Source organism: Leuciscus leuciscus, assembly GCF_965113295.1.
Source record: "Leuciscus leuciscus genome assembly, chromosome: 1".
Taxonomy (NCBI): Eukaryota; Metazoa; Chordata; class Actinopteri; order Cypriniformes; family Leuciscidae; genus Leuciscus; species Leuciscus leuciscus.
Genome location: NC_138725.1, coordinates 45,621,869 through 45,638,646, shown reverse-complemented (window position 1 = coordinate 45,638,646; position 16,778 = coordinate 45,621,869). Strand labels below are relative to the sequence as shown.

General features: G+C 37.0%; 1 protein-coding gene across 1 annotated transcript in view; it reads right to left on the bottom strand.

Annotated features, from left to right (window-relative positions):
- ttyh3a (tweety family member 3a) overlaps nucleotides 1-16,778 on the bottom strand; it is a 69,337-nt gene that overhangs the window by 46,943 nt on the left and 5,616 nt on the right. The window contains exon 2 of the mRNA XM_082189486.1: nucleotides 3,721-3,890. Coding sequence (XP_082045612.1) covers nucleotides 3,721-3,890 — 170 coding nt within the window. The remainder of the gene's footprint in view (nucleotides 1-3,720; nucleotides 3,891-16,778) is intronic.

The window sequence follows — 16,778 nt, the reverse complement described above, 5'->3', positions numbered from 1 at the left end:
ACAGTAAAACTTTACTCGAGTAGCTTTAAAAGTAACGTTTCTTCCGATACTTTAAGTGTACCAATTAAAAGTGAGAATGAAGCCAGCCTAAAGCATTAAAGGAGCTGTATATAAGAAATGTATTTCAATTAATCATAAAATGGCCCTGATATGTCACTAGACATTAAGAAATCATGTTCATTTCAAATACTTACATCACTGACAACAGTAGTCCGGCCAGGATATTGTAATTTAAAAAGTGAAGTTGCAGCTCTCAACTGATGTTGATGTTGTCATCTTGTGTTTTGGCCTGAAGCGCCACCCTCCACCTATCTACCAATCACGAAGTCAGTAGTGTTTCGGCATCCGGGTTGCCAGCTCTGCTCTAGTTACCACAGCTACGTAGCAGCCTACGTTCCTGCGGGATCCTGCGGGATCCTGCGGGATCCTGCAGCCTATCTGGCAACCTCGAGTCAGGGAGGAGGGGATACACCGCTCTACAGTAATTTGAAAGTGATTGCAGTACCAGTTTTGGCCACAATCTTACATACGGCTCCTTTAATGACTGCAGGCACATATTATGAGAAATCCTGAGTCATGTCCCTCGCAGGTGTGATGATTATTAATGGTGTTTGTGTTGAAAACGAGCTCATCTCCCTCTCCGTGGGGGGAAAAAGTCAGCAGGGAGTCTGTGAAGACGACAGAGAGAGGGTTCTCCGTATTTCTACTTCCACAGGACCAGATGTGCATGGATAGACTTTCACAGAAGGGAAGATAAGCACAAGATACATAAGATGTAAGTATATATATATATGAAGAGAACGGATAGAGTGCGAGACTGACAGAGCGAGACACTCTTGGTGAGTAGGTAAAGAAAGTGAGAGGATGTGTGAGACTAGCTCTTCATGGATGAAATTAGGCCCACATGAAATACATACTTTCCCCTCTTAAAAAACAACAACAACAAAAAAAAAACAAGAAAAAAAAACACACAAAAAACAAACATAAATAAAAAAACAATCCAAAACGGAAAACACCAAACACACCAAAATCCAAAACAAAAAACACCAAACAAAACAAAAAACAAAACATCACAAAAAAAACCAGCAAACCAAAACAAACAAAAAACAGACCAAAACCTGTGTGTTATGTTATATGTTGTTATGTTGTGTGTTATGTTATAAGTTGTGAGTTAAGTTGTGTTATGTTATATGTTGTGAGTTATGTTATACGTTATGTGTTATGTTATATGTTGTGAGTTATGTTATACGTTATGTGTTATGTTATATGTTATGTTGTGTGTTCTGTTATGTTATATGTTGTGAGTTATGTTATACGTTATGTGTTATGTTATATGTTATGTTGTGTGTTCTGTTATGTTATATGTTGTGAGTTATGTTATACGTTATGTATTATGTTATATGTTATATGTTATGTTGTGTGTTCTGTTATGTTATATGTTATGCTGTGCTGTTATGTTTTGTATATTTTTTTAAATGTGCACTGATAAATCAATCAAAATAAGACCAGGATATGTAATTGTATATTAAGTTAGTAATAGGGTGCATTTTGCTTCCATGGTGGCTTTGAAGAATATATGAAGAGACAACAACACTCCTTTGTCTTTTTGACTTGTCTTTGAGCTCTTTATAACTTCCGAGGGGGAAAAAAATGGACCATGTATTAAAGACAGGATTTACTGCTTGGTGTGTAAGTCATAGTGACCATAAAGTTCTCACCTGTCATCTTGCCTGACAGCTAAGAACATGAACTGAAGGAGAGAGACCCATAAAACCACACAGCAGGCCCTCTCTCATGCCGACACAATCACAGACGGACTCCCTGTAGAGCTAGCGCACGTTAACATGGACAAAACATGAGGAGCGGTCATGAGATACGTGAGAGGTGGTGGTGGGGGGCTGGAAAAGGGTGGTGGTCTTTTTTTGTGAGTACACAAGTTAGGTGCTGCCGGGAAAGACATTGCCATAGCAACAGGCCGGATAATAGTCAAGCCTCAACTTTCCCACCAAAATCTTTTTATTCACATTGTCCGTCCATTTCGCTTTCGAACATCATCATAACAAAAGCCAGCATTACTAATGCAATCTGTTTATGAATCCTTCTAGTGGTTTGCATTCGCTCAAAGAAACGTCTTGACATCTTGAATTCTAATGGATTATAACGCACTTGAAATAAAACAGCAGCACTACGGTTGATTTAGAAGACATTGAAGGAAAACTAGAGTGAAACTCTTTGTGATGGCATGTATAAGAGCAACAGCCCTAGAGAGAATGTTGCATTTGAAGTAATGACTTTCTCATGCACAAACCCACGTTATTCTGCAGCTCAGCACTTTGTCATCTCTGACACGCTACACTAGGAATAGCCAATGAAACAGTCAATGTTTCACCTCAGCAAATTTGACCAACCAATCAATAGACATCCCGTGATTAATCCAAGCAATCCAACACTAAGTGTGTGGAGAGGGACCCAGAGGGGATTCAAGACTCCAGAAAAAGTCAAACATGAATTTTTCTCAATTTGCATTAAAAATTCAATTCTTCTTTCAATGAGATCCTAATGACCTTGACAAGATAATGAAAAGTCACCTAACAAACCATCAAAATTAAGATATTGGTGTTGCACCAGAGAATTGAACATAATTGACAAAGCTGGAAAACATGCTGTCAATCAATATTACTCCATACTTATTTGTATAATTACACTGTAACAAGGGAAGCTTAAAACAAAATGTAATTTAAAATTCTATATATTTTGCCTACACTTAAAAATAAAACCTTGATTGTTTTAAATGTTTGTCACAACATTATAATGTACAGAATGAAAAATGGAAATTCATTTTGAGATTTACTAACGATTACATTTAACAGTATTATTAAATGATTAGTATCCTAGAAAAAAAATTTGACTGAATTGTTTTGGGTAGCAGAAATTTCAATGCACCCCTACTGTTTATTGTTAGTAGCATATATTCAGAATTTTCAGGTCTTTTTCAAACCCTGGGAACCACACAAGACAAAAAAAAAAAAGCATGCCATGGCAGAGAAATGGTCTGAAGAGAATCTTGCTAAGCACGCAGGTTCAAGTTCAGCTATACCTGAATAACAAATTGAATGGCTCATGGACATACACATCCTTTCCTACTAAAACTTTGATGCTATTAACCTGACAAACTTTGGCAAATCCAGAGATTAGATCTTAATCACTAACCATATTCAGCTTTTACCTGCTTCTTAACACAGATTCTTTACCAGACGTACTGAACAACAAATCTGGGCTGTTAATCCTTTAAATTGCATAAAGCCAGCCAATCAGATAAGAACTGCTGATTTCAGCCAGAACTGCCCATTTTTGCGTGCAATTTGCATCAGACTACCTCCAAAATCGGCATTGACGGATATCATTCTGAATAATCGGATATCGCTGGAGAAATTTAGTATTGGTGCATCCCTAAATTAAACCCACGCCTGTAGCTATCTCCAAATAAACAGCAGAGATTAGTGCAGAAATGAATTCCCTTCCAGAAATGAAACCCTGCAATGTCAGACAATGCAACACGTCCTTTACACTCCAACAGGATGGGTTTTTCCAGCGGCGGGAACATTTGATAAAAGCATCTCACTTGAGACCAGACTAAGTGAGCAGTGACTACATGCGTCATCTTCTACCTGAATATGACGCTGACAGAGCGGATATGAGGAAAACTGCATTCAGACTCACCTGCAGACGAGGGTGGCGATGATGACGCACCAGGCGGTGCAGCAGCAGTCTGCATTCGGCTGCTCGTCGCTCTTCTTACGGCGACAACACAGCCAGCAGGAGTAGATGAGGAGGAAGAGGAGGTCCAAAGCCAAGCATGCCAGAGCTACACTGCCCAGCAGCAGGATGGACTGCAAGAGGAGAAGAGAAAATAGTAAAGTAAACATCTTTTTTTCCATGCATACGCTAAGCTATGCGTACAATTAGCATGATGCAAATTTCTTCAGCAGCATAGTATGTGGGTAGCCAGATTTCTCGACCCATGCATAAACTGTACGCTCAGTTTGTGTATGAGCCTTGAATTTTCTTGGTGGCGACACTGGCCCGGGCTGTTTTTTCACAGTTGAAAGAGACACAAAAGAGATGAGAAAAAACTAAAAAACAAGGCGCTACAACAAAAGACACCCGTGCTGACGAGCACTTGGATGAGGGGGTTAAGAGACACCACGCAACTATATGGAGTCAATATAGGGCCATATATATCTGCAAAATAAAACAATGTTTTGCAAACAAAAAAAATGTTTTGCAAACCAAAAAATTTTTTGCAAAAAAAAAAATGTTTTGCAAATAAAAATAAGAGTATTGAGATTTTTTTTTGCAAGTAAAAAAAAAATTATTGCAAAAGAAAAGTTAACCACTGAGAGAAAAAAGAAAGTTTAGCAAAGTAAAACTTCAGCAGCATTGACTTTGCAACACATATTTCCCTTTGCGCCGCAGAGGCACAGATGACTGAAACGCATATTTAAAGGAGCGGCGCAAAGGGAAATATGTGTTGCAAAGTCAATGCTGCTGATGTTTTACTTTGCTAAACTTTATTTTTTCTCTCAGTGGTTAACTTTTCTTTTGCAAGAATTTTTTTTTTACTTGCAAAAAAGCAAAAAAAATTCTCAATACTCTTATTTTTATTTGCAAAACATTTTTTTTTTTGCAAAACATTTTTTTTTTTTGCAAAACATTGTTTTATTTTGCAGATATATATGGCCCTATATTGACTCCATAAAACTATTTAAAATTAATGGAAGGACATTTTTTCGGTCATAATTTTTGGAGGAAAATAGTGCAGACATTTGCAAAAAATAAATTAAAGGATAGGGTACCATCCTTATGGTACGTTTACTGATTAAATATGTCATAAATGGAAAAAAATGTATAATAATAGTGCAGACACTGGACACGGATGAAATATTCTAGTGCCTGTGTGTCGACCGCTTGTGTTCGCACACACTATCAAATAGAGTATACTTTGATACACTATGTGTTCAGCTGTACCAAAGTGCTCTTAACTGAAGTATAAACCCTGATCCAAATCCACTGTCAGCTATCATTGGAGTACCATCTGAAATGTACTTTTCAGCATCACTGCAAAAGGTTCTGGGCCTTCACAACTTAATTAGCAAGATGTCTCATTATTTTAAAGTGGAAGCCTGTGTCACCCTCTACATTTAACTCTTTCCTCGCCAGAATTTAAAAAACAAAAAAGTTGTCAGCCACCGGCAGCGTTTTTGATCATTTTTACAAAAATCGAATGACCCCCAGAACATTTGTTGTATAGGGCCTATATGAACATACAATACAACAAAAGAAAGAACAGAGTCTCTGCTTTTAAACAAATCAACTTTTTGTTCTGTCTTCATGCTTTTTTTTATTTTTTTTATCAACACTTGAATGTGGGTAAGTACATAAAAAAATTTAAATAAAAAACACTACAAGACTTTAAGACTACAACGTACATAAGCAATGCTTTTATCACTTGTTTCAGCTCCTTTTTTGTCTGTGTTTTATTCCAGAGAATCTCTACTCTTTCAAAAGATGTATAATAGCGCCCTGTACCGTATAACAGTCGAAACAAGGACAAATTCCATCAATGTCGGGGAAGCGTTTTCTCAAATTATGGAAAAGTCTGTCAATAGCAGGGAAAGAGCTAATGTTTATTTAAGTATTTACTTGAATAAAAAAATAAAAATAATTTACATGATCCTTAAAGACTTTAGATATGATATGGCCTGCCTTTTTGGATAAAGTACTGGCTTACTCTACAAAACAGTTAAGCTGGGCACCACCTTTTCTTCAACCCCCTTTTTTATTTTCATTTTCTATTTATTTAATAATTCATTTTTAATGATGTATTTGTATTTATATATTATACTGTTCTGATTTTTTTATTTTTTTATTGTTAGGTATTTTATCTTAACATTTTATTGTACTGTCTGTTTTATTGTATTATAAAACACTACAATAATTATAATTATATTGTTTTGTTAGTCAGGGTAATCATTTTGTGGAATTTGAACTTGTGATGAATGGGTTTGGTGTCTGTACACTTTTCCTGTGTAGATAAATCCAATAAAGAAACAAAAACTGAAGTATACTTCAGGCTTTAGCCTCCAAAGCAAATAATAAAACAATGTTACATCTAATGTTGTAAAAATAAAGGAAAGTAGTGTGCCTTGATATTAGTTCATAAACGTAAAAAAAGCTATATGTTACAACAAATAAATGACCTAATTTGTTGAACCCAACCAAGTATGCGTTCGATTTCTTTGCAGCTGTTCATTTCAGTTTTATGACTCGTTTGAGTTCAGAATATGACTAAGACAACTCATCATAGGCACCTTGAAACACTTGAAACGACGTCTGTGTGGGTTGCTCTAAGCCGAGTCTCCCGCTGAAAATCACGTGACAAATAACCTGCAGGGGAAGTTGTGTGTATAATGAGGTCAGAGCTATTCTCGGTTAAGACACACACTTCGCTCTGACAATCTTGTTGTGACAACCACACAGGGATTAAGCACTTTAAGATCATCTGCACTCAAATTCCTCAAAAACTGACCCAATTCTGGTCGCGCCTGATTCCGGGGGAATCGGTCAAATGGAGACACCCATGATGGGTTTGGCCTGGTATCCAATCAGTTAATCTGCACAGACTCACTGAACCCCTCTTCACATATAAGCATTTCAAATCTCCCAAATCAAGTAGTTTCCATACGGCTTTCAACCTGTGCCAAGTGTCCGTCAAGCTCACAGTGTGTGATCACAGGAGAGCTGGGAAAACCATTGTGTCGGTTCAAAAGGGGCCCAGCAAGTCAGACTGGAAAAGCGAGCAGGTCTTAAAAGCACAGTCTGTAATACTTAAAGGGCATCATAGCTCAATGCATTTACTTTAATACACAAAGCCTGATTGTTCATCTCAAGGTAATTACTTAGGCGTTTTAGGCTCAGATGAGTCCGGTGAATTTGGTCCAGAGTGTGAAGGTATATCAGACCGCCATGAAACAAAGTTTACATTTGACCAGACTGCCGCAATGACACCTTCCGAGGAAGAACTAGTTGCTGTAAGTTGTGGATTAACAATTGTGTCATTGAGTCTTGAAAATGAAAGAGTTCAAGAGTTTTGTTTTAGGCAGCTGCTAACAAGTAAACAAGATATGAATATAACTATTTCATTTTGTCTAATGTCCGTGAAATAGACAGTATTTGGTACTTTTGGGTGAAGGGACATTTTGAACAAAGTTTACACATACACTACCATTAACATCTGTGGTCTGTAAGCAGGGCCAGCAAAAGCTGTCTGTAGGATTTACTGGGTTTTTTTTTTTTTTTTTTTAGAAAATTCAGCAAGGATTCCTTATATTGTTTAAAAGTGACGGTTGAGATATTTATAATGTTACAAAAATAAAAATCTGTTTTAATAAATGCAGCCTTGGTGAGCATAAGAGACGTTCTTCAAGAACAAAATTCAAAAATCCTACCAACCCCCAAAATTTTAGATTTAGTGTATTTTCTACTCATTTGTTTGTCACTGTCATTGCTGCAGCTATTTGAACGAGCTACCACATTGCACACTGGTCTATTATTGTGGCATCATTAAATTCAGCTCCATCCGGACACTGGCTGGTTATTTTACATGTCAGTCATTCAGTCTTTTCCAGATTAAGTGGACTATTCCAGCCAGGATATGGTACAATGTGCACCAGACTGATAAAAGTCTGCCTCACCATTAGATTAATAATTATATAAATTACAACACTTAACCAGATAAAATTCGAGTTAGGGTAATGCAACAGAATAACAAGTATGCTTCACAGCTCTTCTTTACTAGATATAAGCCATGTTAATTAGGTTACCTCAGTTAACACACTCAGCACTCAAAACCAAGGATCAGTCAAGATGGTCCACCAGCTGATGGGTCTTTGGCCATTGCAGAAAGTTAAAAATATCAATACATCTGTGTTCTGCATAGATTTAAATTCAAGACCACTAGATTATATTTTCAGAATGTCTATTACTTCATTACATTCTGACTTACATTAAGAGAAACATGACAAATTATTTCCAAAAAACAAGACAACTCTCAGTCCCTGCAGGCAAATGCTAAACTCTGATCTAATTTTAGAAGCACAATTAAGCCTTGTACTCTATTGACTGTGAAAACCACTTGTCCACCAACCACAATGCCCACTATTCACAGTGGCACTTCAAGAAAAATGAATCTTCTGTGACGCCCTCTGTCTGTTTTTGAACTCCCACACAGTGAACGATTCAGTGATGCCGACTGGCAACAGGCACCTGGACTTTACGTTTAAGATTCTTTTTAAGCCCAACAGGTGAATGACCAAATAGATGCATGTTTAGGATAAACAAACCAACCGAGACAACTTTAATGATGACTATCTCTTATAAATAGAAGATGGAGCATGAACCTCTTTCCTGGTCAAAATCACAAACCGACTAAACATTTGTTGGATGATTAGCTGACTATCACGACTATAGGGGTTAAACAGATCGTATTTGATCCATGATCCGTACGGGCCAGGCTCCACGATTCGGCACACATGTGTGTTTAGCAGATTAATTGCTAAATTTCACCATCAATTCGGTACTTGCCCATACGTGCCACATTTCAGATAGCAAGAGAACGGCGAATTGATTCCTCTTTTGCATCTCCATGCGCTTAAATGGACATATACACACAAACTTATTTTTAAAATACCAGTCTCTGCAAGTATTCTCATAAACACAGTCGGTTATGTCTTAAGTTAACGTAAACAGTTGAGAAAGAAATCGGATGTGTATCATTGTATTGGATCAGTGCATTCACTCTTAAAGTGACAGCAACCTATAAATACCTGCTATACTGTCCAAGTCATTAATGTTAATCAAACAACAAAACAAAGATTAATCTATATTTAATTTATAGAGTGAACGCTATTGTGTTATTTTACATTTAGGCCTAATTATTACATTCATAGTCAAATACACTACAGTTAGACCTTACTTTGTAATATTGTATTTATCTATGCTTGTATAGTGTATTTGTTCTTATTTTTTTACTGACTCAACCCCAAAACCATCCAATACAACAATAGGTAATATGAGGCAGGAATTCATCGGAGACAAATGAGGTGTGAATGATGATGATGATGGGTGAAATGACGACTCAGGAAGAGGAAATGGTGCTGGCAGAATGGCCAGTAAGCACTCTTGATATGATTAATCAGTGCTTAAATACGCTCATTTACAAAGAATAACAGCTCTAACTAGAATGGCATAGCTGACAACCTCTGATAATGTGTTTGGAGAATGTGATTAACAGCCTTTGTGCCTATGATATCATCTCAGCGTATTGGCAGAATGCTGTGGCTTTATAAACATACCATGCAATCGAATAATCAGCACTAGTAGAAGATGGCAGAATAAACAAGAGGTTTGGAGGTCAATTTATCATCTACTAAATTGGTTTCAAACAAGAAAACCAAGTTTCAAATAAGGGAATGCATAAACTGATCAAATGTGTACATTGAATACAATGCAAGTTGCTTTGAAGAAATGCATCTGCCAAATGCGTAAATGCAAATTTTATACGATCTACATGTTTTCGAGAGGCCTCCTCGCCGGATAGAGGTTTGAAACACAACTGGCCTTTGCCAGCGGCTCATGATCGTGTTTTCCTGTGAGAACTTGTGCCAAGGAGGTCACTGCAATTACAGAGATTTCAATCCTGCAACGTTTCTCCTTTAGCTGGTAACAGGAAAAGACCCAGACTCAGCTTTTCTAAACAGACGGTAATCTTCAGCAGATTATCTTAATGGATCTCCTCTTTCCATATGCTGATTCAGGACGCAGCACAGCGAAAGACCCCGCTGAGCGATACCACTGCCCAAGAACAGCAGCAGCATTTCAAACACAAGGTCACTGTGCTGAAATGTGCTCCTGGCTGTAGGCCATCCTCCTGATATTTGTAAAATATGCACCACCCTTTATTTTGTTACGTTTCAGAGAAAATAGATTTTCGCCATAAATGGAATCTCACTGTGCTCTACTAAGAAAATACACTTTTTTCATTTACTATTTAAATTACGTTCACCACAATAAATCACCACAATAGAACCATAGTTCACCCAACTATGACAAATATATTTTTTGCGTTCTCATTTACCACAAAAGCAAAATAAAATAAAAATCCATGAGAACATCTCAATGACTTTCCAAAACAGGAAAAAAATATACAGAGTGACCGATCACAGTGGTCAGAGGAGAGATGTAAAATTTGCCTTATGTCGGGTTCAGACTACACAATATTTTTGTCTGTTACGATAGTCTCTGTGTTAGATTATGTTAGTTTAACTCCTAAATTCTTGTGTTGTGGACAAGAAATGTCTAGAGAGACAACACATTGCTTCCCAACCAATCATCGCATGCCATTTTTAATGATATGCGTGATGTCAACGAGAATGCGGAGCTAGAGATTGATTTCAGGAAATAATATATTTAAAAACTTCAAAACAAAATTGAATATTAAAAAACGTTGCTAGATTTACAATGGTAATAACTGTGGAAACACAGTCTTTGAAATAGGTTCATCCATATCTTCTCTATGGGACACTATAAACAATCACTCATTGAGATTTGTTTCAGAAGATCAGTTTAAAAAAAAAAACTGTCTATGAAAGGGCTTCATTCTCCTATAGGAGACGGTGGATGTGGTTCTTTGAATGAATGTGGCACAGCAGACAAACTCACAGACGGTTTAATTCAGTCTGGCAGAGACTGAAGCTCAAAACCTTCTAAAAAACCTACGATAAGTGTCTAGAATAGTTCAGCCTTAAGCGCTTGAGTGAATGTCATTGGAAATATTAGGAAATTACATTGGAAAATGTCACAACTGCCCCAGGAAATGACACGTTTTTGTATTATTCAAATGTGTGGCTTCAAAAACAAAACAGAAACTTAAGCTACAGGTTTGAAAGATAATTTAGTTTCCAAAAAAAGCATCTTTGTGGGTGGTGTGGTACAGATGTGGGTAACAGAAACCATGCAAGGTGCACATTTTATTCATGCATGGGGGTAAATCACATTATGAAATAAATGTTTTTCTCCAAAACATGTTGGCCACAATTATTGGCACCCTTTTATTAATTACTTTTTGCAATCTCTTTTTGCCAAGATAACAGCTCTGAGTCTTCTCCTATAATGCCTGATGAGTTTGGAGAACACCTGACAAGAAATCAGAGACCATTCCTTCATACAGAATCTCTCCAGATCCTTCAGATTCCCAGCTCAATGTTGGTGCTTCTTCTCTTCAGTTCACTCCACTCATCAGGTCAGGGAACTGGGACGGGTCATGGCAGAAGCTTCATTCTGTGCTCCGTAACACATTTTTGTTTTGATTTTGATGTTTGTTTTGGGATTGTTGTCCTGATGGAAGATCCAACCACGGCCCATTATAAGATTTCTAGCAGAGGCCGTCAGGTTTTGATTTTTTAACTGTTGATATTTGATAGAATCCACGATGTCATGAATCTGAACAAGATGTCCAGGACCTCCAGCAGAAAAATATGCCCACAACATTAAAGATCCAACGGTATATTAAATTGTACACATGGGGTACTTTTTATCCTTGTGTGCACCAAACCCATCTAGCGTGTTTGCTTCCAAAAATCTCTCTTTAAGCTTCATCTGACCATATAACCCTGTGCCATTTAAAGTTCCAGTCGTGTCTGACAACTGAATTTGCTGGAGTTTTTCTTGAAACCCTCCCAAACAACATGTGGGGATGTAGGGGTTGTTTGATTCATTTTTTTGGTAGGCTTCTGAAGATAAGATCGAAAGGATAAACAATGCAGATTTATTTTTTACAGCCAATTTAGATCATATTCACCAGGGGTGCCATTAGTTTTGACCACAACTGTACATTAAATTATATAGCTGCCATTTTAGGAAACCATATTTTAAAAAACCACATACGACAAACTAGCATTTCATAGGCAGATATATTTGTTCCTTCTGAAAAAGCAAAGCAGTTTAATTTCATTTTTAAGCAAATCAAACACTGAACAAAGAAAAATGTTGTTGTGCTTAAAGCCCAAAATTTAAATGTTGATATCCCAAAGCATCGCTTTCAAATGGTTAGATTTTCCTCAGGGAGCGATATAGCTTCCACATTGTCATGGAAAAGAGTGAGGCTCTTTTCATTTGCTGTTGGAGCAGCAAGGGGCCAAATCTGGGTCAGAGATTTCTTTGGGAAACCAAGAGTAATCTGGGGAGGGGTTAGAAACACTTTCAGAGTGGATGCTAAAAGCATTTCAGCCTTTGAAGGCAGACTGGAGGCAATAAACTGTCCCACACACATGCACAGGAAGTCAGTAGTTAACACCTAACTGTAAATGTAAACTGTAAAAGAAACAGCCACGCAGATCAGATTTGGAGTCAAACCAAAGCAGACATTAATATTTCAAATAGGATTGTGTTTACATCGTTCCATGAATGGCTTCCCTCACAAATCCTTCATAACTAGCCAACCACGTGATGAATTTATTGGCAGTAAGCCACAATGAGAGACAGCTTGTGTTTCCTGCCTGGCCTGACGACAGGACGGCCTCGTCAGTCTGTGTCGCACCATGCAAACACGCTGACAAAATAGATTAGCAGCATCCCTGCTCTCGCTTCCTGTGCGCCCTACGACATCCCTGAGAAGGACGCGCTAGAATGACTAAAATGATTCAACAAACACCGGCGATACAATTATCAAAAATGGAAATGTTTCCAGTGCTCCCCTCACGACATGAAGAGGCCAGTCACGAATTTCTCCAACCTCCCCCACAGCCAGCCTGGGGAGTGGGTGTGGGAAAGCATGTAGGGGTTGCGTTTCTCAAATTTTCACTTCAAGCCGTGCTCAAACCCACATTCTCACTACAAGGCAAATTAACAACCATGCTCTGATGTTTTTAATAAAATAGTGGTGAAAACTGTTGAAATCAAAACTGTGATTCTTTTAGTCCACATCTGTTAGCTTGGAAGTCAAATTCAAGTGAGAACACAAAATTCACATAGATTTTACAATCTTTCTCTTCTGGCAAAACTGGCCAAAAATATGAATGATTCTTCAGGCACACACTCTCAGAAAACAAAAAAACCTGTCAATAGGGTGGTACCCTTTCAAAAGGTTCTAAAATGGACTATTAAGGTAACAATGTGTACATTTTAGGCACCACTATGTACACTTTAGGTAATAATTTGGTTTCTACCCCAATTAAACACACCTGAATCAAAGTAAACAAGGTCTTCAGGATTACTAGAATCTTCTAGGCAGGTATTTTGGGACAAGTTGGAGCTAAACTCTGCGGGACATTGGCCCTGCAGGACCATGATTGGACACGCCTGCTTTAGGGGTAAATAAAGTACAAAGGTGAGTTTGCAAATCAGCTTTTGCAATTTTTTTCGTTCACAGGGGTTCATTTAGTCAAATAATATGTTTCTAGAATGAGAAATGTCTTATCCCTCTAATTATAAATACAATCTCTTTCCAACTATCACTAACAAGAGGCAAATTATGGTTTGTTTGATTACATCGATTATGCACTGTTTATGTTCATCCATAATCCTCCGGCTCTCCGTGAGTAAACTAAACTCGTCATTATTATTATACAGTTCACTATGGCTTTACGCATTACATGATGTGGCAGACATAGTTGTCCACTGCAGTTCGGTTAATTCAGCACGGGTTTGTCGAGAATGCGGTAGTGAGTCCCGAAAATGAGTTCGGTTATAGGTTGTTAAGCTTGTAAAAAACAAAACGCTATATGAACTAAGACTAAATAAATAAATACAAACAGCTGAAAGAATTAACACTAATAGAAAGGCACACTGCATCTGCTTGTTGTACTACTTTAATTTAAAGTGTGTGCTGAATCCTATTGAGAATATTAAGCTGAAGCTTGACTTTACAAAATTAAAATCACAAATCAAATCGCAATATCTGTCAGAAAAATCGCAATTAGATATTTTCCCCAAATCACACAGTCCTAATATGAATGCAACCATACTAAACGCCACTGCCAAATTATGAGTATCCCAAGAGTTTTGTGTTGTGAATCACGACAGGGTATTAGGGACGAACATAAACAGTGCGTAATCTACGAACTCGATCACGTTGACGCGTCATTCCAGAATCCAGCCCTAATTTTTATTTCTGGCCGTTTTCAATAGTGTCTATAGATTTAAAGGGCTACGTCAACTAATTTAAAATTAAAAAGAGACAATGAGAAACCATTCAACACAGGAAAGAAACTGCGCTTGTCAAACGATTTCATCAAGTAGAAACGTTTGGTTTTGTTGAATCTGGCGCTTGCAGAACGTTTGCGAGATTTTATTGATGCGGTCAGGACGGGATAAAACCCAGTTTCTTCCAGACTCGAGTAGAATCTGGGTAAATGATGGTAAACAAATTTCCAGTAGAGTCTCTGAATACAATTATTATCTAATCAAGGTTCTTACTAATAATCTGTCTTGAAATGTTCAGAAAAACAAGCCTTGTTTATGGATTTAAAGGGTTACTTTTAAAGCTCCTATATTGCCGTTGTTTGTTTCAATTCAAATACACTTAAACTCCAGAAAATCTGCTTAGAAAGAACAGTCCAAGCAAGTAAAGCAAGTAAAAACATGGGTTAGCATGGTTTGAAGACTAAATATGAAAATACCACCTCTTTTTACAAGTCAATATGAAATTACACCAAGTCTGTTTACTCTTAACTTGTTCACATACCCATTCCCAACTCTGGATGGAAATCATATACCGTAGCCTACTTACTATACAAGATTTCCTAAACTCTACATTTAGGTTAATCAACTTGTGGCAGACAACCCAGTGGCGGCACACTCAAGTTAGCCTTGTGTGCCCTCCTCATCCGCTGGCAGATCTGTCCTCACCCAAACAAACCCAGAGCTCCAGTCTCATCCATCATCCAGCTGACTGGACCTCACCCCCTTCACAGCTTGGCTTTCATCCACGACAATTCGTGAGAAGCACTGCTCAAACTCCCACAGTCCTGGCCTTTGTAAACATGCGAGACATGCTTCTCTCAATGCAATACCCACTGATGGCCAATGACAATTGTTTGGGGATGGGAAAGGGTGAGGTTCAACTAGAATATTAGACATTGATTCAGTGCACTTGAGTTCACAAACGGAATGGTGGCCACAAAGATTTAAGAGTTATCGGCCAATATGAAATATATTTTTCATTTATCTTTAGCGATTGTTATACTTTATTTAATCGGGCCTATAAATAACAGTTAATTGTAATTTTAGCAAAACTCAGAATGAATTTTACATCACATTGTGATGCCTATATTCACTTGTAGCATTTAAAAATAACTTTAGTTTTTTAAAGAAAAAAAAATGGTATATTAGACATGATTTCAGATAAACTACCATCAAAAGTTTGGGGCCAGTAAGATTTATTTTAATTTTTTTGAAAGAAATTTATATATTTTTATTTAGCAAGGACAAATTAAATTGATCAAATGGGACAGTAAAGACATTTATATTGTTACATATTTTCTTTAATTAACATTTATAATAAATGCTTTTTTTTATTAATATCCATATTATGTAAATTTGTTTTACTGTATTTTTTATCAAATAAATGCAGCCTTGGTGAGCATAAGAGACTTCATTTATCATCTGTACAGTTAAACGTTTAGAAAATTTAATTTTAAAATAATTCATAAATAATTCATTAGCAAGCACAACTACTGTATGTTGTTAATGCTATAAAATAAAGTTAATTTTATGAAAAACCTATATTTTCCCAAAGGTTCATTAAAGATACAGCTACAACTAAATATATGGCATATTTACATAGACCGACCCCACTGTAAGACAAGTAGTGTAATTCCTGTGTTAAAGACCCATGACCCAAACTATCTTCAGTATGCATTTATTGCATTAGCTTGTATTAGTATGCATTTGTATTAGATTGCATTAGTATGCATTTATTGCATTCTTGACAGTCTACAGAGCAACATTAATAACCTGTCATCTACAAGTCCAGTAGTCCCCAACAACTGAATATTTAGGCTGCAGCATTAATAAATAATGATTTTATGCTAAAAGCGAGTCTGCCTTTGTTCTTTTTAATGGAACCAGACCATCAGAAGTAAAAAATACTGAGCTGAAATTAAAACTAGTACAAAGTTCCCAGATAAGCGCATCAAGGAAATCCCAACTGGGGCATCAGGAGTGAGCTTAACCCCTAACTAGTGGCCAAACGAGATGACATCTCTAGTTAATTCCAATCCTGTGAACAAGCGCCATTCAATGGACAGCAGGTGTCCTCTCTCTCGCTCTCCCTCTCCCCCATCCTCAGCTGTGCTGTCTTTTATCATTCAACTATGTGTGCTTTGACTCCAAGACAAATGTTACAGAGAACAGGCTGCTAGTACAAGCTGCTTGAGCGTCCTGTCAATTGCAAATGTGTATTAAGGAAAGCAAAAAATATTTCTTCAGCCAATAAATTAGTGAATGGTCGTATCAGTAAAATTAAGAAGTCTGTGGTAGAATTTACAGTTTTTTTTTTTTTTTTTTTGCAATTAAATAATTTAAATGTAATATTTTTGTATGCTTAATGTAGTGAAATATTCAGATGTTTTTTTCTGACATAAACTGTAATATTATCTGCAAAAATGTGCCTAAAAATGTAACATTTTATTTATTTGTATTATTCTAAATCTAAGAAAACT